General features: G+C 40.1%; 1 protein-coding gene and 1 long non-coding RNA gene across 9 annotated transcripts in view; one reads left to right on the forward strand and one right to left on the reverse strand.

Moving 5' to 3' along the window:
* Positions 1-1884: 1884 nt before the first annotated feature.
* Positions 1885-3301, forward strand: LOC144071503 (uncharacterized). 2 transcript variants are annotated; one of them, XR_013299653.1, is made up of 5 exons: positions 1885-1941; positions 2511-2597; positions 2715-2794; positions 3055-3074; positions 3232-3301. It is a non-coding gene; the product is annotated as an uncharacterized LOC144071503 (long non-coding RNA). The 2 variants fall into 2 exon arrangements; XR_013299654.1 differs by lacking the exons at positions 3055-3074; positions 3232-3301 and adding an exon at positions 2868-2884.
* A 125-nt stretch (positions 3302-3426) lies between these two features.
* Positions 3427-24191, reverse strand: part of furinb (furin (paired basic amino acid cleaving enzyme) b) — a 66431-nt gene continuing 45666 nt past the window's right edge. Inside the window, exons 12-24 of one of the 7 annotated variants that reach the window (XR_013299582.1) lie at positions 23801-23918; positions 23523-23702; positions 21695-21822; positions 16889-17017; positions 12762-12810; positions 8588-8744; positions 8304-8395; positions 7607-7699; positions 7132-7517; positions 4353-4785; positions 3753-3818; positions 3545-3672; positions 3427-3466 (exon numbers count right to left, since the gene is read on the reverse strand). Coding sequence is in view for 2 of the 7 variants with exons in the window: in XM_077596106.1 (XP_077452232.1) it covers positions 15464-16122; positions 16889-17017; positions 21695-21822; positions 23523-23702; positions 23801-23918 (1214 nt within the window). In the remaining 5 variants the exon portion in view is untranslated. Of the gene's footprint in view, positions 3467-3544; positions 3673-3752; positions 3819-4352; positions 4786-6886; positions 7700-8303; positions 8396-8587; positions 8745-12690; positions 12811-12915; positions 16123-16888; positions 17018-21694; positions 21823-23522; positions 23703-23800; positions 23919-24191 lie in introns of those variants that run through there. The other 6 variants (XR_013299583.1, XR_013299581.1, XM_077596107.1 and 3 more) reach the window with 6 other exon arrangements.

The following is a 24191-nucleotide window of genomic DNA, read 5'->3' on the forward strand; positions in this document are numbered from 1 at the left end:
GCAATGTGGATTAAAAAAATATTTGTTCTCAAAGCCACCAACTGTCTTTTACGTCCCCCAAAGTAACCAAATGCAGTGATATATTTCTATGTCGAGATAAGAGAATTTCAAATGGATCTTTCTTTTTATTTTAGACGCCCCAGGCCCACATTTACATTTCTAGCGTAAAACTGAGGCGACAGTTTGTGGTGCGAGTTATCTCTGAAGATGTATTAATGATGAGCCGCTACTCCCCCCAACTGTGCTGATTAGAGCTGCTGCTTCAAACTAAAAAGGGGGTGCTGGAAGGCTTACAACAGTGGTGGGCTGTGCATTTCACAACAAGGGCTTCATTCGTGCTCCATCTGAATCAATCACCCTCAATAACTATTTTATGCCTGTAAAACCTTTACTGAAGCTTCCGCGGCGACACATAAAAATAGCATCAATAATAACCTGGGCGGCCCGGCGGCTGAGTGGTTAGTTTGCACGTTCTCCCTGAGCCTGCTTGGGTTTTTTCCGGGTACTCCAGTTTCCTCCCACATTCCAAAGACATGCATGGTAGGCTGACTGGACACTCTAAATCAGGGGTGTCAAACATACGGCCCGCGGGCCGGAACCGGCCCCCAAGGAGGTTCGATCAGGCCCGCAGGATAATTTGAAAGTGGAAAAAAATGCATAAAAGACATGGAATTAATATTTTTAATTCGCTGCAATTCATGGTTTATCCGCTAAGGGGCGCACTCTTTCTATCAGAGAAGAAGACAAGCCGCATCACTGAGACAGACTGAAAACAGCAGCAACTCCATAAATTTTCAGTATGTATTGTATGTGTATCTATGTTTCATGTATGAAGTTTACAGATTTACAGGACAGGCGAACACTTTCTTCATTACACATTTAAAATCACTCTCCTTAGTTTGTAAGGTGCACGCAGGGATTACATTTAGATTTTATATGCGTATGTGTAAGTGGTTTAAAAATTCCTTTCTTTAAAAGTCTCATTTAATCTTAAAGTGCATGACTATATTTTTCAGTACCAATTAAAGTTTTATGCCTTTGTACAATCAGTGGGATCAGTTGCAATGCATATTTGTGAATGATAAAAGTCAATTGCACATTTGTCTAAGGAAATATGAGGTGTTTGATGAAATGCTTTGTAAAAGGATAGACCATTCAATTTCAATATTTTCCTAGTTTTCTTGTGCTTCTTTACACCAAAACAAAGGAAAGACATGATATTTGGGTTATTTATAGCAGAGCATGGTATAATTTTAATGGTCCGGCCCACTTGACATCTCCCTAGGCCGTATGTGGCCCACGATGCCAAATGAGTTTGACACCCCTGGTATATAGTAAGGCTTTTTTTCTTTAAAAAACGACATAGTATAGTAAGGCTTTTTTTCGTAAAAAACGACATAGTATAGTAAGGCTTTTTTCCCTAAAAAAATGACATAGTATAGTAAGGCTTTTTTCCTAAAAAACGACATAGTATAGTAAGGTTTTTTTCCTAAAAAACGACAGTGTATATAGTAAGGCTTTTTTTCTTTAAAAAAAATGACATAGTATAGTAAGGCTTTTTTTTCTTAAAGTACGACATAGTATATAGTAAGGCTTTTTAATTTGTAAAAAATGACCATGTATAGTAAGGCTTTTTTTCTTTAAAAAATGGCCATGTATAGTAAGGCTTTTTTTTTTTTAAATGACCATGCAAAGTAAGGCTTTTTATATATAAAAAAAAAAAACGAACACACTCTTTTACACCATCAAGACTACAAAAATGGCGACTATAGTACGTCATCTTCCAAACATGGTCATTGAGTCGGGAGGACAAATCACCTCCTATGGGCGTGGTTATGCCCATTGGTGACGTAGGTGCTTAAATTATGCACCTGCGCAGCATCTCGCCCTTTGGTGCAGCCATTTCCATGCCGTCGGTCGAACGACTAGCACCCAAACGAGGTAAGCCCTAGACTAGAGCAATTTACTGGCCTATGTGCATTTTTAACACCCTACCGGGAGATTTTTTTAGGAATCAATTGAGCCAAAACGCCAACAAATCTGTTAGTTTATTGCCAGGTCGAACACACCGTCGACATTTGAAGTATGGGCTCATTGGCATGTCACTAGCTAGCTTAGCATTAGCCTCACGACATTTGACTTCAAAAGTATTTTGTCCGTATTCTTTCCATTATTGAGTCGTGGGGGAAGACTTCATTTTATCAAACAAAGCCGAGATATCAACGGTCAGTTTGCCAGGTGAAGGTGGGTTGAATGTAATGATAGTTTTCACTGCGATTGCTAAACGCCCTTTTCCAATTTGTAATTCTGTTTTAAACAAAAATCATTGATACCAAAATGGTTAAGCCGACTTTCTCCTAGTTTTTAAACATCAGTCTGTATATTGAATCGCTTTGTCTGGAAAGGGGAAATTAGCACCGAGCACTCACTAACTTATTTTCATTCTTTATCTTGATCATTTACTTTAAGATTTCTCTTTCCTGTAATAATTGTTTGCACTTCCCAAATAGCTTGGTTAAATCAAGATGAAGCTGTTCCCGTGTGTCCAGAACCATGCACACCCTTGAGGAGAGAGGAGACTGGGCCAAGGTATCAAGGTAATACTAATTACCCCCCCCCCCCCCCCAAAAAAAAAAAAACCCACCTAAACCTATCTGTTGAATCTCCAGTCTCTGTATATGATAACTTTTGCTCTATTATTTTGCATGCACCAGGTCCATGGTGATGTCTAGACCCTGGAGGACCAGGTGATCTTCCCAGGTTGCCCACTTGAAGATGATGCATCGTCTCTGAGGTTAATACCGCCTATTTGGCGCATCGTTTCTTACGCCGCAGTGTCAGTAACGAGTGCTATTTCTGTATTTTAGACACACAAAGCACGCACTATTTCATCAGACGCATATGTATTTCATATGGATTAAGATCGAAATGCGATAGCTACCGGAAGCAGCTTATTTCCGGGTTATATTGTAATGTATCCAAGTCAAAACATTCCAATCTCACATTATTTTATTGACTAGAGTTGCAATTTACTAACCCCCTCTTATTTTATAGGTGATGTCCCGATCCCTAAGGTGAGGAGGATTTCTTTTTTTTTTTCAATCAGAAATTGCAATAAAAGAGATTTGAGTGTCACTTGTCTTTGTTAAAACACTTGGAGAAAAAAGACCCAAGACCCTCAATGGTCTTTTTTTTTTTGGTGTTTATTCTAAATGTTGCTTTTGTGTACAGGTGGAGAGCACCAGCTATGCGATCCTAAGTGTGCAAATGTATTTCTTTGAATAAAAATTCTAAAATGTCATGTTGCTTGCATTCCTTTGCTAGTTCTATGAAGAAAAATACATGAGTATATTTCAGAGGTTTTATTTTCCCACAAGATGGGGTAATTGAGAAGTTCACATATCTTCCAGCATTTAATGAGGTGGTGTTTCCATTGATGAATCTCTTCTTGGCACTGGATGGAATTCTGGGGAGAAAAAAAAATACTGGGGGCCAGTTAGGTCAAAAGATTTGACCAAAAAACAATAACAAAGTTAGGTTTTACCAACATCAGGACCCATCTCTCTTTTCAGATGTGGTGGGAGATATGGAAAACATACTGGATAGGGGCCCTCAAGATGTTGGTGTCAAAGGCTGTGCCACGCTCCAAAGTCACCTTTCTTTAGCGTTGATCTTGAAGAGAAGCAAAATAGAGTATTTTTAGTACACGACATGAAAATAATAAATCAAATAACCTGAAAAACAGGTCTTACGTCATACACGACTTCTTTGGTCTTGTAGATTTGGACAGCTTCCACCATCTCTGTGGCTTTAAACCTCTGCAAAACAGCATGATTAGGTCATTGCTTATTTAACCATTTTGATGCACAAAAAAATAAAATACGTCTAACAAAGCTCTTAGACGGAGGAAAAATGGTTTAAACGAGTCAAAAATGACTCCTGCGCTACGGTTGAATGAATGTCTCGCTTAGGTTTTGTCAAAACCACAATTAAAAATCAAAAGGTCCAAGCCCTGAAGTCTTCCTTTAGGAAAGGGAAGGGCAAAGGTATATACGTATTCTAGAAGTGTACTGTTTATTCCTTACACCTCCACTTGATGGCACTAGTGTGAGTGTGAGTTACCCACACAGGATCTTGCTATTAAAAATCAACGCCAACCCAGTTAAAGTGTCTTCATTCAAAATTGGAGTGTATCATGATGCTAAACAAGCTAATTTAGGAAAGCCGTGAACACTGGTCGCTGATATCTAAACATTACTGTGACAACAAAATTTCCCGAATACGGGATGAATAAAGTTATCCATTCCAATTACACGGGTAGAGGAATTAGAAGCTATTAAAAAAAGACTCACTTTGCCGACAAACTGCTCCTTTTTGGCCGTTATGGCCACATTCTTGATGTTTCCCAGCAGTCTGTCCTCGTTGAGGGACTGAAACACACAATGGAAGGGTTTCTTTTTAAACATTAAGAGCAATAGGTGATGCGATGTAGCCAACTTGCTAGCAAACATTTGTGTTAGCATCCACGTCGGGGCTACATCACGCCAATGAAGCACGTTCCCGTCAAAAAGCACTCTTGAAATGAGAACTGGGGCTACGAAATCCCCAAAAGACAAAGTACCGAACGCGCTGCATTGTCCTGGAAGAAGTTTGTCGGATCTTTCTTCGGGAAATCGTCAATTCTGAGCAGCTCAGCAGTCCAACGCGCCCAGCCTCCGGCTCATCCGCCATTTTGAAAAATGGCGGCGATGGCGGCGGTCTTTTGAACTCTGACCACAGCCACGCCTATTACACATAGACACAAAAAAAGAGATCGTTTTCATCATAGAGTGCATTAGTCAGGGGGTTGGGGCTGCAAATACTTTTAGGTTGGGCATTAATACTTCAAAACAAATACATTGTTTTCATAATAACGTACTGTAAATACTTTTTGGTTGGGCTTTAATACTTTAAGATACAATATTGCACATTATGAACATTGCGGTGACATGGAAAAGGAATAGTTCATTAAATTTCAATATTTTCCTAATGTTCTTGTGCTTCTTTACACCAAAACAAAGGAAAGACATGATATTTGGGTTATTTATAGCAGAGCATGGTATAATTTTAATGGTCCGGCCCACTTGACATCTCCCTAGGCCGTATGTGGCCCACGATGCCAAATGAGTTTGACACCCCTGCTCTAAATTGCCCTTCGGTATGAGTGTGAGTGTGAATGGTTGTTTGTCGCTTTCTGCCCTGCGATTGGCTGGCCACCAATTCAGGGTGTCCCCTGCCTCTGGGTCAAAGTCAGCTGGGTTAGGCTCTAGCATCCCCCGTGACCATAGTGAGCATAAAGCGGTTCAGAAGATGAATGTATGAATGAAATAGAAGAGGCAGCGAGTGTTGTGTACGCCTGCTTATGGAATAGATAGTTCTGACGTGAATAAATAGAGGTAAACTATTTTTCTTTACTCTTATAGAGTAAAATGCAACAAAGGATAGAAAGGCCTTTCACAGTACAGTTGAATAATGATTCCAAAGCGTTTCAGAAAATGAGATGAGACAATGAAGCATTCTTTGTGTTTCAAATGTTAAACTTTTAATGGACTAAGGTGGCCTGGAATAAAGGTGAATTGATGTAAAATACTAGGTAAAAATGTTACTCAATATTTGGTAAAATTTCTGTACTGACACATACTGTTTTATAGCATCAAGACCACAAAAATCACAAATATTCAACGTCATCTTCAAAAGGGAGGACAAACCACCTCGTGGAGCGCGGTAAACAAGTCACTATCTTTTCCACATTCAATATGGGTGTGGTTACGCCTATTGTCGACGGAGCTGTGTAAGTTAAGCACATGCACAGTGTCTCGCCCCTTACGAACAGCCTTTCTTTGCTGATGGACGGCTTGCACACACATTGGGTAAGGCGTAGAGCAATTTACTGGCCTAAGTGCATTTTATCATGCTACCGGGAGACTTTTTAAGGAATAAATTCATCTTGATCGCTTATTAAATTTCTTTTAAAATTTCTCTTTCCTGTAATAATTGTTTGGCAACTCCCAAAAGCTTGGTTAAATCAAGTTTTCTCTGTTTAGCATCAACATGCAGCTCTTCCTGCATGCCAGGAACACTCACACCCTTGAGGTTACAGGAGAGCAGACTGGGCCAGATCAATGTAAAACGATTTAAAAAAAAACACCCAAGGCTATGTATTGAATCTGCAGTCTATTTATGATAACTTACAGCTTTTTTGTCATAAGTTTTCTCTGTTTAGCATTGACATGCAGCTCTTCATTCATGCCCAGAACACTCACACCCTTGAGGTTACAGGAGAGCAGACTGGGCCAGATCAAGGTAAAACTAGTTCCAAACAAGAAACCACCTAAGCCTATCTATTGAATCTGCAGACTCTATATGATAACTTTTGATTTTTTTTGCATGAATCAGGCCCATGGCCAGGCGATCTTCCTCGCTGCTTTGCCCGCTTGATGATGCCACTCTGAACTCAGCACTAAGTCCGTAGCTCTCTGGCTTGTGCTGGGAAAGTGAGAGGCCAGATCTTTAAAAGGATCTTATTTTTTAAGATTGGAAACTTCATTTAATATTGCCTTTTAATAAAATTTTGGAGCAGTATTTCTTTGGGTACAAATAAGTCTCTTTAAAATTAGTTTTTTCCCCAAAAATCTTTTTGTTGTTGTAAATATTCTTTGGCAAGATTCATGCATTTGTACAATTATAACTGACTTGTCTTATTTTGTCTGCAGGTGGAGAAAAGACTGGCCACACTAATCAACACTTCAATGTGATGCCAACTCTTAATGTTTTCCTGTTAATAAAACATTTTAACTTGACAAGTTGCTTGCAGTTTTTGCTAGGTTAATGAAGAGGAATACATATATACATTTTAAGAACATTTATTTTTCCACAAAAATTGGGTCTTCCGATCATCCTTAGGTAAATGTATGAAAAATCTGCTCCCGTTGGGTGGAATTCGGGGAAAAAAGAGGGTTAAGGTAAAATAGACTAAGTCCAACATTTTAAAAAAGTAGACTAAAGTCAATTTTTTTTACAAAAAAAACTACCAAGTTAGGTTTTTTCTATCAGGAAGACTCTTCCCATGACCCCACTCAGGTGCCATCTCACCTTTGCTCAGTCACAAGGCCTTCATGCCATAGGAGGGAAAAATGGAAATATTAGATATACCACTCAGTGGCTTGGAGTTCTGTCTGTTTCAGAGGCAGAGAGACTCAAAAATTAGTCTTTATAACTGGGATCTTCAACATCAGTCCTCAAGGGCCCCTATCCGATCTATTTTCCATTTACTCCTCCACCAACACACCTAAATCAAATAATCATGATCATTTGATTCAGATGTGGTAGGAGATTTTGAAAACATACTGGACTGGGGCCCCGAGGACCAGAGTTGGAGACCCCTGCTCTATCACGACAAGTACCCAAGGGGATGTCACCCTTTAGGGGGAAGTTTGTTTTGTCTCCTTCAATGTTGATTTGGTAAACTTGGGTGGACCCTGAAGAGAAGCAAGATACAAAATGAGTAGTTTTAGTACACATTACATGAAAATAATTAATTAAATAACCTGAAACACTTTGGTTCTACCTCATCCACAACTTCTGCCTTGACTTCTTTGGTCTTCTCGTCGATTTTGTTAGCTTTCACCTGCTTTGTCACCCCTTCCACGGCATTAAACCTCTACAAAATACCAGTGTGATTGCTTATTCAACCCTTTTGATGCACAAATGACCCACATTCATTTCCCATGTTATTTCATCCTGGTTGAGTTTTTCCAGTCAATCATTTCAAATCCATTAATTTTTTAAAATAAATATTCCAAAATGTCATCATTGCTTCCGTTTTTCTCTTCATACACTGAAGAAAAATGGTTATTTTACCATAGATTTAAAATTGAGTCAAAAATGACCCCGGCGCTATTATTGAATGAATGTCTCACTTAGGTTTTGTCCAAATTACATTTAAAACTAAAAATGAAAAGGTCCAAGCCATGAGGTCTGTCTCCCTTTAAGAAAGTGAAGGGAAAACAAGCCCTGGCTAAAGATATACGTAGATTCTATAAGTGTACAGTTTATTCCTTACACCTCCACTGGGTGTGAATTATCCACAGATTCTTGCTATTAAAAATTAACACCAGACCAGTTAAAGTGTGTTTTCATTCAAAATCTGAATGTATCATAATAAAAAATAAAAAAAAGTTAATTGAACAAAGCCTTGAATACTGAACGCTGACTTAAATATTACACGGGTAGAGAAAATAGAAACTATTTAGAGAATGTCTCACTTTGCTGACAAACAGCTCGTTATGATGTTGACACGGTGCTCCTTTTTGGGCACATTCTTGATATTTCCCAAAAGTCTGTGCTCGATGAGGAACTGAAACACACAATGGAATGATTTCTTTTGAAGCATAAAGAGCTATAGGTAATACAATGTAGCCAATTTGTTTGTAAACATTTTTGGGTCTCCATCCACGTGGGGCTACAGCACGCGATCCAAGCACGCTCCCGTCAGAAAGCACTCTTAAAATGAGAAATGGGGCTTCGAAATCCCCAAATGACAACGTACCGAATTCGCTGCATTGTCCTGTAAGAGCTTTATCAGGTCTTTCTTCGGTAAATCGTCACTTCTGAGCTGCTCTGCAGTCCACACCCGTACTGGCTGCTGGCTCATCCGCCATTTAGAAGAATGGCGGCGGCCACTTGAACTCTGACCTCGGTCACGCCTATTAAAAATAGACACAAAAAATAGACACAAAAAATAGACACAAAAAATACATTGTTTTCATGATAACGTGTATTTAAATCTTCAGCCATTGTGGGTTGAAAAAAGATAGATCGCTTAAAATTGGCTCCTTGAAAAGTAGATCTTTGAGCAAAAAAGTTTGAGCACCACTGATTTTGAGGAATATGTCAAAATGGAGGGTAGCCCGGTGCAGCGAGTGATTAGCGCGTTGGCCTCGCAGCTCTGGGGTCTTGGGTTCAAATCCAAGTCACATCCACCTGTGTGGAGTCGTGTGCGGTCGTTTGGTCGCCGGTCTTTTGGTCGCCGTCTTTTGGTCGCCGGTCTTTTGGTCACACAACGGGCGACCAAAAGACCGGCGACGAAAAGACCGGCGACAAAACAAGGTAAAACAATATGGTCTGCGCATCAATAAAAGCCAACAATGGCCCTGAGCGGACGTGTGAGTGTATAAGAGTTTGTATGTACATGAGTTGTCCCCTTAGGAAGGGACATCAGTCAGGCAAGACCGGCAACCAAAAGATCGGCGACCAAACGACCGAGTACCGTGTGGAGTTTGCATGGGTTTCCTCTGGGTACTCCGGTTTCCTCACAGATTCCAAAAACATGCATGGTAGGCTGATTGAACACTCTAAATTGCCCCTAGGTATGGGTGTGAATGTGTATGGTTGTCCGTCTCCTTCTGTCCTGCGATCGGCTGGCCACCAATTCTGGGTGGTACTCGGTCGTTTGGTCGCCGGTCTTTTGGTCGCCCGGAAGGTTATTGATAATTACCATTTAAATCGTTGCTCAAATTCCCTAAATACAAACTGCGAATTATTATTTAGTCATACTTAATGGCCTATATTAATTATTAGGCTAAAGAAAAGCTCCAAATTTCCCGTACTTTTATTGTGTTTTGTTGGAGAACTTGTTAAGACCCTGACTCACAAAGCTTCTTAAAGGGACAACGCATGTACATACAAACTCTTATACACTCACACGTCGGCTCAGTGAAACTGCTCAGGGCCATTGTTGGCTTTTATTGATGCGTAGACCCTGTTGTTTTACCTTGTTTTGTCACCGGTCTTTTGGTCGCCGGTCTTTTGGTCGCCGGTCTTTTGGTCGCCTGTCTTTTGGTCGCCCGTTGTTTGGGTCCGGGCGACCAAAAGACCGGCGACCAAAAGACGGCCCACGATTCTGGGTGTACCCCACCTTTGGCCCAGAGTCAGCTGGGATAGGCTCCAGAGTTAAATTGAGTTCATTAAACAACAACAAATTAGATTTTTTTGCACCACTTAAGAACAAAAAGGAATTTCCATTCCTTGCAAAAAAAGATAGCTTTTAATCAGATTGTATATGGGAAACAAAAAATACTGAAACAGTTTCCTACATTGATTCGAAATACTAGATAGGCACTGTTTAAGTGACTACCTATATCTTGTGTTCAAGATGAGAAATGCAACACAATTTAGGGATTATTTAAGATTCTATGGTGGGCTGTTGGAATAATCATTATTATAAATGTGTTTGCAATGCTTACTTAGGAATAGAAAGCCTTATTATAAACATGCTTACTATATTAATCAATATATTTGCTTATTAGGAATAGTAATGCTCATCCTGAATGTGTAACAATATTAAACAATATATATATGTGTTGAACGCTGTGCTTTTATGTTAGAGTTATTGGCATTAATAAAAGCCATTTTAATGCATGCCTTGCTAAAGTAAGGACTGGTTCACATCAAGAGGACAGGGAATGGCCATGGGCATGGAGAGGTCTCACAACAATTGCTCTTGGGAACTGCGAACTGTTTTCGGCTTCGGAGGACTCACGACAGGTGCTCTTGGGAACTGAGGACTGTTTACGGCTTCGGAAGATGGTCTCACAACAAGCGCTCTTGGGAACCAAGGACTGTTTCGGGAAGATTCGACAGGACCTACAATTGTTTTGATAACTGTGCAAAATTGTTGTGAGACTCTACGAATGTTTAGACTTCTGTGGGGCATGGCGTTAAAACCTTATGAATAAATTAGCGAAACGGACTTCGAGTTGTTAGAATAATCTTGACCGGAGTCGCGGATGGATGTATTCTCTTCTTGCAAGAATTAAATGGTGATGTGACTACAGATCCCTTTTTTATTGAAAGCTGAATTGGAAATACCTAAGGAACATGGGATAAACCTGACATGGGCCATATTCAATGATATTTTCATAATTTCCAGGAGGCCAATATAAGGCTACAGGTGGCAACCATGTTGAATTTCAGCCCATTCCAGATGTGTTGCAGGATTTGTGTTTCATTGTTGTATCCATTTGCCTTATGGGTGACTGGCGACCAGTCTAGGGTGTAGTTCGCTGTCGTTACTGAAAATGAGTAATGTTTTTAAAGTGTGTGTTGTTTTAATAGTTCATTTTGACCACTAAACCAGGAAAGCAATTAAGTCTGCACGAAAACATGGAAAAATACAACATTGATAATATTGCGAGATACACTACGACAAAGGTGTTAGACTCGGGTTGATTCACAGGCTGCGTTAACGTCAACTCGATTTCATGTGGGCCGGACCATTTTAGATATAATATTTAGATTTTTTAAATAAATGGATTAAAGGAAGTGGATTAAAAGCCCTGAATATTCAGTTTTTTATAGATCTAAAACAATGTTTATTTGAGCTTTTTTTAAAATATATTTTTAGATTTTACAAAATGATTTTTGAACTAAAAACACAGAAAAAATGATTAAAAAAATTACAATTATTGATTTAAAAGGGGGAAAATCATGAAATTTAATAAATCTATACTCTTTATTTTAATTTGATCCTAAAACAGAAAGTCGGCACTCATAATTTACTTTCCCGGGCCACACAAAATGATGCGGCGGGCCAGATCTGGCCCCCGGGCCGCCACTTTGACACTTGTGCACTACGACAAGGGCACCCTAAATAGTCAGAACTCCAGCCCTTTGTTTGCAGATCAAGATGTGGGACAAACTACTGATGACATATTAGTGCCACTTTGGTATAATACTACATGCCACTATACTTAGACCTTGTTTTATTATTCTGGTATTGTAGTTTACTGGTTAAATGTGCACTGGAAGACAGTCTACCAGTGTGTCTCAGTAGGGAGGACGATGTGCATGCTAGGAAAGGACATAGGCCATAAGACAGATATTAAGGCTGTCCAAAGATGCCAGAAGGGCTGGAGCTTTGTGAGAAAGAAGAGCCAAGTTCGCAGCCATCTGTCTTGGAGGGCAAATACAATTAGCAGCATAAATGTGTGTGTGTGTGTGTGTGTGTGTGTGTGTGTGTGTGTGTGTGTGTGTGAGTTTGTGTGTGTGAATAAAAGAGAAGAGACAAACTTATCTCAACAAACACCAACGACATTTGATTGCAGTGTGAAAATGACCCTGATGATATCATTTAAGAAAATATCTATAAAAAAGTAATAAAATAAAGGTTTTAGCGTGTGTGCTTCACAGTTTTGGGATCGAGGCTTCGATTCCAGGTGTGGAGTTTGCATGTTCTCCCTGGGTGTGCGTAGGTTTTCTCTGGGTACTCCGGTTTCCTCCCACATCCCAAAACAGGCATGGTAGGCTGGTTGAACACGCTAAATTGCTCCTAGGTATGAGTATGAGCGTGAATGGTTTTTGCGATTGGCTGGCCGCCAATTCAGGGTGTCCCCTCCCTGGTGCCTATATAGTTGGCCAGGATGCACCAGGATAAGTGGTAAGGATAATACATAAATGAATGTATATATGTATAAAGTACAGGCATACAGAGGTATTTATCTCTAATGAGAAGGTTTTGAATTTGAGAGAATATTAAACACATCAGATTAGCATGTATGACAAAATGGTGAAATTCAGGGTCTGAATATACTTCTTATGTCAATGGGTTTTATGCCGACAGCCTTATTTACTTGTGCAGAAATACCTTTTTACCTTTGAATTTAGCCTCTGATAGTTGTATCACTACAGTAATACAAGGCCGTAAATGTGAAATCATCATGTACCATTTGCTGCTCCAAAAGAGGGGGGTGCCTTTCCTTATTGGTGCTATTCCTGCAATACAAGACATAAATCAATATTTTCCTCGGGGCTAGAAAACAGTAAAAACATCTTTAAAATGAAGCGCTTCAATTGGCAGGAAAAACGGAGAAGAAAATCCATTGTTAAACCGTTTTTATTCAAGCAGTTTGGAAAACAGCATTTTAAACCAATCTTTTTCCGGATCACTGTTCCATCAAGGACACATGGTAACGCTGAAAAGTTGTTGTATTGACAACTATTGTCACTGTCTAACAAGCATTTTACAGATAACACCAGATGACAGCAATGATGACGTTATGCTTCTTATTAACCATTTTGAATTGTGTGGCCTCAAAGTTCATTTCACAACTAAAACAAAGTAGATTGACTATGAAATGTCCCTTATGTCCAACAGCCCACGCTTAACCTGCTGTGCCACTTAATAAATAATTCATTTAATAAATAATGACATACACTAATAAATACAAAACATTTTAAAATGTGATGAATTTGATGATACAATAAGGCGTAAAATGTGTTCACCCTCACTTCCAAGGTCAAAATGATATTCAGTCAAGTGTTGTTGAATTGGGGTCAGAAACTTACTACAAGGGTCCTCAAGTTCCAACATAAGAATTTGGCTCATTTTTTTTAAAATGTACGTTTGTTAAAAATACATTTACATCTTCAGCTACCTTGTTATGCTTCCTCTTCTTATTTCAGGAGGAAAAAATGGTTGTTTTAATTGTTAAAATAGACATGAACAAAGTGTTCAGCATGCGATCAAGCAGAAATTCAATGGAATATGACCACCCGAGGCATATTTTAAAATGAGAATAAAAGACAAAGAGAAACGTTACAAAGCCAGATGTCATATTACACGCAGTTAATGTAATGTAACATTTGGGACCAGTTATAATATGTATATTGCTTTTAGTTACAATACATTGTTTAACTTTTGAGGACTTGCCACTTTGGATTCATGTCAGATGTCTGCAATTCGATTTCATATACTTACTCCATTCATTCATTACTGGTGTTCTGTAGACCCCAATTTGCTCCTTTTTTTGCTGTATCAGCTGTTTTCCTATATCTGCCTCCATTATAGTTGTGACCATCTAATCACGGGAATGTTGCTAAGTCAACAAATAGTAGGAAAGTCAATAATGTTTTGCTTCTGTTAATAGGGATGTATATTTTGATGCTTCCAATGCACCCATCAAAAATGCCCCCAGTCCGGAAAATATTGATAGATTTACGATATTCACCACAATACCCATGTGACAGTAATCACGGGTGCTTTGGATGCTTGTGATGGTTCCATCGCACCATATCAAATAAATCGCATGTGCAGAACAACAATGTAGCAATTTTTGATGGTGGGGGGTATGACACAACACCGGACCACTTATCCTCATTTGGATTATGAATGTCCCTGTTTAAAATAGTTTCCAATATTCTGGAATATTCTGTAGTTGCGTGTCAGAAAATTCTACGTAATTCTGAATGAATGTACAGTAATACCTCACCAATCTGCGGATCGAAAATCGCGGATTCAACACCTCTCGGTTTGGATCTGCCAAATATATAGGAAAGGTTTAAAGCAGGGGTCACCAAACTACGGCCCGCGGGCCGGATACGGAAGACTGGGACGTTTTAATGAAGACTGGGACGTTTTAATCTTCTGTTTGGTTCATTGCACCCCCCGCTGAGCCCACAAATCATCCCAGTGAAGCGGGGCTTCGCATTGCTTCTTTGGTGACACGCGCGGGGAGTGTTTCCCTTTGATGCACGCGGGCACGTCCACCGGTGCATGCGTGATGCATGCACGAGCACAGTGTTAGCGAGACATCTGGACGATCGCAGGTGGGGGCGGAGCCCTGGGACCATCGCGGACTATTCAAGCATATAAAACCTGTGCAACCTGTTTGAGAATTGTAATTTTTGACCCAGAGCTGTTGAAGGGAGCAACTCTGAATTGGATTTATATATTAGGAATAAATATCTTCTATGAAGAACTCAGAGAGAGTTATTTAGTTATTATTTATTTCATAAATAGTTTTATTTATTTCCTGTTCTTTTCCCGTGAAGAACTCAGAGAGGGTTATTTAGTTATTATTTATTTCATTAATAGTGTTATTATTTGTTTCCTGACTTTTTCTGTAAAGAACCTGGAAATGGTTGTTTGGTTGTGTGGCTTTCTGGAAAACAATAACATTTTTAAGCTCCCCTACGATCATGACACTTTTTCTGTTACAAACAGACACCGGCCCCCCATCAGAGAAGGAAAAAGTTATGTGGCCCTCACAGGAAAAAGTTTGGGGACCCCTGGTTTAAAGTGTAGGGAGAATCATACAAACATGAACGGGGGGAGGGGTTGCTGTCGAGTCACGATTGGAGTGTATTTCTCAGGCCGCTAGGGGGCAGTGCCCACATTTGGGAGTTGGATAATAGTACTGAGTGGGTTTTAAAAGTACAAATAATATTAAATAGACAGCATAAGAACACTGTCGCTACATTGCGGTTACTTACCTATTACGGCAGGTCTTAGATCCTTTTAACCGCGAATAAGCGATGTACTACTGTATTTATAGCCAGTGTCCAAATTGGAACTAGGAAATCACGTCATAAACCGAGGACCCCCGAATCTTGGCGCCAGAAAGTCAATTGCAACAAGCGGCGTCGTCTAGACCTCACTCTGTGTCTTGATGAAAGCTGTCCTTTCACTGCGGCTGTCAACGTCCTCGCTGTCTGATTCAGACTGGTAGGTGGTCGGGTCCTCGTCCCCCCACGCAGTGGGGACCCCCTTATAGCATATTCGAGCCCTTCTCCTCTGTCCTCGGTCCGGGCCGAAAGCAAAGCCCACGCTTCTGTCGGTGTACGCCGAGAGTGTTTTGTTCCTGCCCGAGTGCAGTTGCAGCAGGAGAAAAACTCCGGCGAAGGCCGTCAGGATGAAGGCGCAGCTGAGCACCGCCACAACGGCGGGGAGTTGAGAAGACGAGCTCAGGTCAGGAGGGTCCCCGCCTACTCTGTTTTTATTGTCATCTGCCGTCGATTCCTTTCCCGTGGGCTCGCTGGCGGCAAGGGGAGATTTGCGCTGCACCTGGTTCTGGTGCTGGCAGGAGGTGAGTACCAGGCGGCTGTGAGGGGGGCACGACAGACAGTCTGCGGGTCCCGTGGCAAAGCAAGTGAGACAGGCGGGGTGACAGGGCAGGCAGGCCTGCACTGAAGATAAGTCCACCCAGTTATCCAGAGAGAGATTGAGAAGCTGCGGCCCTGACGTGAACCCGGGGGGACACAGTTTCACACAGCCTTGAAGGAAGAGAGAAAAGCTGGGGCTGCATTCTGTGGCAGCAAGACAAGAAGACAAGTGTGGATTTATGTATGAGGCTTTTGTTAAATTTTACAGTACTGCGAACTCTTTTTCGTGTAGTCAAGAAAAATCCCATCTTCACTTTTTGAGTGACTCTTCACAACAGTGGGCGTCGATTCACAAGTTATTATTAGCTCAGGTGAGGGTATGTGTTGTGGTCGTTAGTAAAAGAGGGCAATTGATATTGAAATAGAATGTATTTACGGCTGTGGGGTTATTCTGGGATTTTATTATATATGTGCATATTGTGAAATATGTGCATATTATTATATCATTCTTACGAAGAGCAAAGCTCGATATAACAAGGACACTTCCCCCCACAGCTGGCTTCGAGGATATTTAATTGTTTTCAGGACTATTGACCGTACAGGTCACCATGTTCCGGGCCGAGGACTGTTGATCTTTTGCTAGCAGCAAATTCTTTCCTGATGTAGTAGTATAGTTGCTATGTGTGTTAAACCACTTTACGTTTTCTTAATTTTCATTGCATGTTTGTTTTATTCATGCACCATTAGTTTGTGTTGCGGGGTGACTTATGACACCCCATAGTGACAATATAGATGAATTATGAGGAGATTTAGTGTAATTTTAGTGCTGTTTTCACAAAAAATTGTCATGTTACCCAGCACTACTGCATAGCACATACACATATAATAACTCTCAATAATTGAATGGTTTGTGATGTAGCAGTAAGTTTCCCCTGTAAGAACAAAAGTTATAAATATGTGAACATCTCACCGATGCATATCTGCTGGGCATCAAATGTCTTACAGCTATTGTTGGAGGGCCGAGGGAAGTCCGATGAGAAGGGGCTGACCACATTGGATCCTGTCCCCCACAGAATGAGAGTGAACTGACTGAGAACTCCTGAAAGAGAAAGGGAGAAACACAGATAATTAATTATTGGAATTGCTTCAAAACCAAAGCAAGTTTTTGATCAAGGAAAAAAATCTCGCCTAACAGTTTTTGCGATTGATTTTTCCGATATCACTGGTGGCTACTGTTCAGTAAAGCATTTGAAAGAACAACAAGAATGACTATTTTGCCGGGAAAAGAAAGTAAGTAAAAAATGATGTAAAATATTGTCAAGTAAAGTAAAATTTGATCTGATATGGACATTTAAAGTTTATAAACCTCCATTGGAGAAACGCAGAACTCCGTCTGCCAAACATTAAAAAAGTATACCGATTAAAAGTTACGAACGATGGTAATAAACATTTAGATTCAGATGCTAAGCAGTGGAGAAAGCCTGACCCTATCACTGCAATGAGTCGTTGATGGAAGGATTATAAAGCAAACTATCAACCATCATGGCAAATTGAAAGGTATTGGGTATGGGTAGATAATTTCTGTTCCTAACGAACGAACGAAAAAAAAAAAAAAAAAAGGAGGTCTGTGCTTAATGAAATATATACCAATGCTGTTTTTCTCATACAGTCTAATCACTATACGAAAGCAGAAGAGTGGGAGTAGAGCTTCTTATTTGTATTGTGGCGTACTATGAATATGAAAGCAGAAGATACGCCACACCGAATTAAAGAACACTACAACACAGACCAACCTTAAGTAACATTCATAGGAAGAAATACACAAATTCTCCTCAGATCAGAGTATCTACTACTACTACGACTATGACAACTTGCATGCAAACAGAATTACCGTATTTTCACGACTATAAGGCGCACCACATTATAAGGCGCACCCTCAATGAATGACATTTTTTTCCATATATAAAGCACACTGGATTATAAGGCGCCCGTCTATTTTGGAGAAAATTTAAGACTTTTAAGTGCGCCTTATAGTCGTGAAAATACGGTACCCTTGCAATAATCTCAGACATTTTTGGTGCAACGGTGAACATCTTCACAATTGACTGGCTAAAACTAAAAAAAATTGTTGCTCACGTCAATTGACCTTTTGCAAAAGGACCGTGCCTTCTTAGTTACGGTTGCTAAGTTGACATGCTTTGTGACTGCAACGGCTCAAACGATTGCAGAAGGCCATGAACTGGATTTTTTTTTTGATTTTTGTTTAGCAATATTACTGCAAGATCCTTCAGATTGAGGTAAAATGTTTAAAATATGCAGCAGAAGGTTTGAAACAAAAGTTTGCATCAAAGTATGGAGGCAAAAGCACATAGTTTCAACAATTCCAGGAAAGCAAATGGATACTAAGGAGTCCAATCATACAATGTTCCATGAAAAATAAAAATGCTTTTTGGGACGCTGTGTGAATGTCCCTTTAAAGTTAGCTGCATTTATTAAATTTTCCTTCCCGTTTTGACTAGTATGCAGTGTTCTCAAAGCATAGCAATCTGCAGACCTAAAGTGCTTATAAGGATTTTAAGCTTGACTGACTCATTTTTCTTTAATATTATTCTAAACACAGCAATAGATCTCTTCAGCTGTTCCAAGCCAGTAAAATCCCACTTCTGTCACACCCAGCTGCTCTGAGTCAACCGCAACAGAGCGGTTAGGGCTGTAGTATCAGTGCCAAAATGGATGTGTGTGGAAATCAGTTCATTTCGAATGATTGCCACACATCAAGCATCATTTCCCACGCTGGGGTAGAATATTGCCGGTGATGATACATTCTGTGCAAACAAAGAAGACAGCAGGACCATGTTCTGTCTTTCAGTCAGTCCCATTGTTGGATGAAATATTCTGTGAAATGTGTGATAAGGTTATAGAAGAGTAAGTGATGCGAAAAAAGTGACCACAATACCAAAGGAGCTGGAATAAATAGAAATTCTGAGCACACATAGCGCCAACTCAAAATATGATTAATTAAACCTGCATAATTTTATGACTTGGTATAATACAACAACTGCATTAGGTGTTCATTTTTGAACGGCACTGTCAAAGAAAAACATTCCATTTATTAAATATTTATGCTTATAGTTTGTGATGCATAATTTAAGATTTTTGCAGCAGAATAAAGTACTCTAAATAGTAGACTTAGATTAAAATAAACAAACAGCACAACATCATTTTATAAGGGTAACGGTGGGTATAGCATTCCAGAGCACGTAACTGAATTAGTTCATTTTCAATTTTAAATACGCACATGCATTCTTTGTCTTTAAAAAAATGGGATAATCACACTATCCAATAAATCCTTACATTTACTTGTATCCTTAGTAGTCTTATAGAAGTAATATTTTAGGATTGTGGGATGTAATGACAACTTTTGCGGGAATCTTAAGATCATGCAAGACTAATACAGTTTGATATACAGAAATATTTTAGATTTGGATGTGACTAAGGCATTGGTTTGGTAATCGGTACTCGGTCGATACGCCGAAAGACGTTTCGCCGATGGACGTTTGGCTGACGGACAGTTCGCTGAACGGACGTTTCGCCGAAACGCTCGCCCCGCGCCAGGATCGTGTGTGTACATGTTTTTCAACCTCGGCCCGCGGGCCTTATACGGCCCGTTACAGATAACATTCATTTAGGAATAACAAGGGCATGTACTGCCCCCCGCTGGACTTATTTCTAAATACGTACTACACTACAATGTGGTGCCATTTTTTTATATTTTTTATTTTATCCTTGCCTTTAAGTAGTAGCCATTTGGACACGCAATGTAATTTATCAAAGCTGGGGATTGATGTCTGACACTGAGAAAAAACAACACTACAAGAAATTCTAAGTGCCTTGGACAGACTAGACCTGTATCCATAACAGCAGAATGCCAAATTACAAGTCCGTAACTATCACTTATTTAGGTCTTTTGCCGAGTCAACGCACCTTATGGAGAAGCACTACCAATTTCGTCATACGCAGTTTCTGGGTGTGATGACAAGTAGGCTTTTGTTGTTGATGATGACGACAGGGCCTATGTCCGATTATTATTTATAGAGGGCTTAGAGAACAATACCTGAAAATGCCATGAAACACACTTTTACTTCTAGTTTAATTTTAAATAATTTCTCACTATTTTAGGAAATATATATTCAAAATTATTTGCTGAGAACCTTAATTCAAAGATTAATCTAAACGTTTTCTATGCTGGTGTAAGTTTTCTGAAGTAGGATTTCTGGATTTACAATTTCATTACAGTAGTACTTACTGTTACTACTACTTTATTTTCTCTATTTCTTCTGTCACGTACTGTTCTGCGTGGTCTCCAAATGGCTACTACTTTAAATGCAAGGATAAAATAAAAAAAATATATAAAAAATTGGCAGCACATTGTAGTGTAGTACGTACTTATATTTAGAAATATGTCCAGCGGGGGGCAGTACATGCCCTTGTTATTCCTAAATGAATTTTATCTGTTACGGGCCGTATATGGCCCGCAGGCCGAGTTTGAAAAACATGTACACACGATCCGGGGGCGAGGCGAGCGTTTCGGCGAAACCTCCGTTCAGCGAACTGTCCGTTGGCCAAACGTCCGTCGGCGAAACGTCTTTCGACGAATCGTCCGGTCACATTGGTACTCGGTGTCAACAGATGCTCACAATAAGGACTTGGGACTCTGATGCGAAAATGTGTGACTGGGACAATTCTACCAAGAAGTGTTGTTTAAAAAAAGCTTCCGTCTGCCCTTTAACAGATAATGCATATCCCAGCTGGGGAGATAACATGTTGACATAGTATAACATTGCTGTGATTCTTCTCGCCTGACACCAAAAGAAGGGCACAAGCTGTATTTGTATGCCTGAAAAAGCGGGCTGATGAGTTTAACAGATATGTGGCGTTGATGGAGGGGTATGAGAGGGAGAATGTAAAAAAAAAACAAAAAACTGTACAACATTGCTCAATGTGGCAGGTAAAAATATAATGCGCTCGATTTTATGAGCCGGCAAAAGTCACTCCATATGTTTAAGTCAATACTGATTAGAGTACCGGAAAGTGGCAAATTTCCACTACACAGTAATTAGGCGATGTTGGGAATGTGTTGAGACACTTTTACTATATTTGCCTCCGTTGAGGTTAGAAGGCCAATTTTTATTTGATTTTAGTTAGCGATCATCATTATGCACAAAATTAAAGATATCCCCCATGTACAACACATGATGTCATTAAATAAGCCTCCGTGCTTCGTCTGCGTTTTATGCTTTGTCTGGGTTTTAATTAGAAGATTAATTGGCTGATAACAAGAGGGATTTGTGTGTGTTCACAATAAACGTCAGCTTCCGCCCTGATTTATGAAAGCACACAGCAGATAAAATAAGAAACATAAAATCAACACATCCTCTCAGTCAATAAAATTTCTCCACTTTAGTTAACAGTTCAAGTGTGCCAGAGAGAACTAGAAGTGGTTTACACAGCCATTTTTTTAAAGCTTATCTTGGTCAGACTCATGGCTTATGTGACTTTTGCCACAATTCAGTCAATCACAGGGCACATAAGCTTATGTCCATATAAACAGTCCAATAATGTTGCTATTCTTTGCTTTTGGAAAGTGACAATAAATTCATCACAGAGCCTACAATGGGGGCATACTATTAAAAATTTAAAAAAAGAAGAAGAAAGAATTGTGTGGATGGGTATTGTATTTGATGCAAGGGATAAATAATGAAGATAATTATGTTACCATAGTCACGGCTATTGGCTGCAACATTTTCTATTTCCAAAGTCCATTCCCCTTGAGGATCCTCATCCCACGAATGGATGCTCATGAAGGCCCAGTCATTGAAACCCTCAGTGGAGAAGTCATTTGGCCTGCAAGAGTAGCAATAGTATTCATTTTTTTCTGTATAAGAAATGTTTTTAATGAATTAATATTACATCCTCTTAAAAGTTTCGTATGATTTCCTATATTTACCAGGTAACTTCTGGCCAAACGGTTCCAACATAAGAACATGAAGCGCTATCTCCAAAAAGGTGACTTAGCACAATGTTTTGTTGAAATTGTTCACAAGAATATTCATTAACAATAAATGAGAAATCTCAAAATTACCATAATTTTTGGAATATAAGATGCTATTTTTCCTTTCTTTGAACATTACGCTTTATCGGCCAGCATAGTTAGTTCATTTGTAGATTTTTACAGACTATTAAACTGTTCTACGACTGGCTGACAACCAGTTTAGGGTGTAGTCCACGTTTCAGCTGGGCTCGGCTCCAGCATCCCGCTACCTTGACCGGGTTGAAAATGAATAAATGAAAAAACAAAACGTTTCATGGTTTAATTATCAGATAATACAATGATAGTCCAGCGCCCTTGATGTATGAACAAATGCAGTTTTCATTTCAAATTTGGCAGATGTGACATCTATTAAAGTGTCATTTATACAGTAGACCCTTAACTTACAGTAAACCCTTAACACGCAACTGAAAAGTCAACAATTGTTTCTAATAATTACTTTTCATCAGCAGAAACAATTATTATTATTTATTCATTTTCTGACCCGTTCCTCCGCACAACGGTCGTGGGGGTGCTGGAGCCAATCCTAGCTAACTACGGGCACCCGTGACCGGACGTATTGTCGAAAGACGTTTGGTCCCCGGACGTTTGGTAGAACGGACGTTTGGTAGAACAGACGTTTGGTAGAACGGACGTTTGGTCGCCGGGTTCGCTCGCTGTCAAATTATGACAGAGAGTTTACTGTTGATATTTAGATATTAAACTCACTCTCTCTCTCATGATTATAATTTTGAGAGCTGATTTCAACAGTAACAACCCGGCGACCAAACGTCCGTTCTACCAAACGTCTGTTCTACCAAACGTCCGTTCTACCAAACGTCTGTTCTACCAAACGTCCGTTCTACCAAACGTCCGGTCGACAGAACGTCCAGGGACCAAACGTCTTTCGACGCCAGGGAACACCCTGAATCGATGGCCAGCCAGTCGCAGGGCACAAGGAGACGGAGAATAATTTACACTCACATTCCTACCTAGAAGCAACTTAAGAGTGTTTAACCAGCCTACCAGTCATGTTTTTGGGGTGTGCGAGGAAACCGGTGTAACCAGAGAAACCCATGCAGGCCCGGGAGAACATGCAAACTCCACACAGTGAGGACCCAGCTAGCATCGAACACTCGACCCCAGAACCCTGAAGCCGACACTCAAACCACCCGGCTGCTGTGCCGGAACAATTATTATTATTAGGTTTTATTTTATTGTTATCCTACCCCACTGCACAAAAAAATAATAAAACTAAACAAAGAAAACTTCAACAATTCAGTCAGATAGATATTTGTTAGAAAAGTATGGCCCATTACGATGCGGACTACTGCCCAACACTGAAAAAACAGTCAAGCAAATGTCAGAGTTGCTGCGATTCAACAAGCATGGATTGAATTTTTATTTCCTTTGGGGACTTTGCATCATACATTCTAGGTTTGTTTCATCTTGTGTGAAATTTAGAGTAGGGGAAAAAAGCCGAACTGACCAGTGTGCAGTGTGTGTTTCATTGTACCTGGGAAATAAGAGAGTGGAGCGCGTGCCCAGAGGACTGATAAGATGAATTGCTAGTTTGCCTCTCTGGTTGTGGAGGAGGGTGAGACGAGCCTGAACATGCTCCAGAGAGCTGACGTAGTCAGGCCGTCCCCAGCAGGCATCCAGCCTCTTACTGAACACCAGCCTGCTCCCGATATCTCTACGGAATTGACAAGACAGCTTAATGGTGCGTGCCTCCACAAAAAAGCGTACTATTCCTAACGGCCAGTATAGTGAATGATTGTGTCCACCACTCACCTTGGCTCTGTAAGCATGGTGTGAACACACTGGTGCTGTGGCCCCACTCTCGTCCAGTTTTGCGCCAAAGCCACTATTTCTCCGGCATCCAGGAGCCCATATCCGTATGAATGACTCACTGTGGAAGGATAAGTTTGCTGACATTACTTTTCAGAACCTTTTCTAAGTTATTGACCATTGTACAGAATGTGTGGGATTTGCTTTTGTAACATCCTATACGTAAATGCTGAACTTTGTTTTTATATTCTCTCTTACTAGGGACATGTGAAGGCTGACAATGTATCCACCTTATGTTGTGTTACTTGCTCATCTATGGAAGACAATATAGTTACCCCCAGCTAAAACATGCATTATCTTAAACACCCTCTCATGGTTGATCTGAGCTTCTCGG

This window comes from Stigmatopora argus, chromosome 3 (genome assembly GCF_051989625.1).
Source record: "Stigmatopora argus isolate UIUO_Sarg chromosome 3, RoL_Sarg_1.0, whole genome shotgun sequence".
NCBI classification, from domain to species: domain Eukaryota; kingdom Metazoa; phylum Chordata; class Actinopteri; order Syngnathiformes; family Syngnathidae; genus Stigmatopora; species Stigmatopora argus.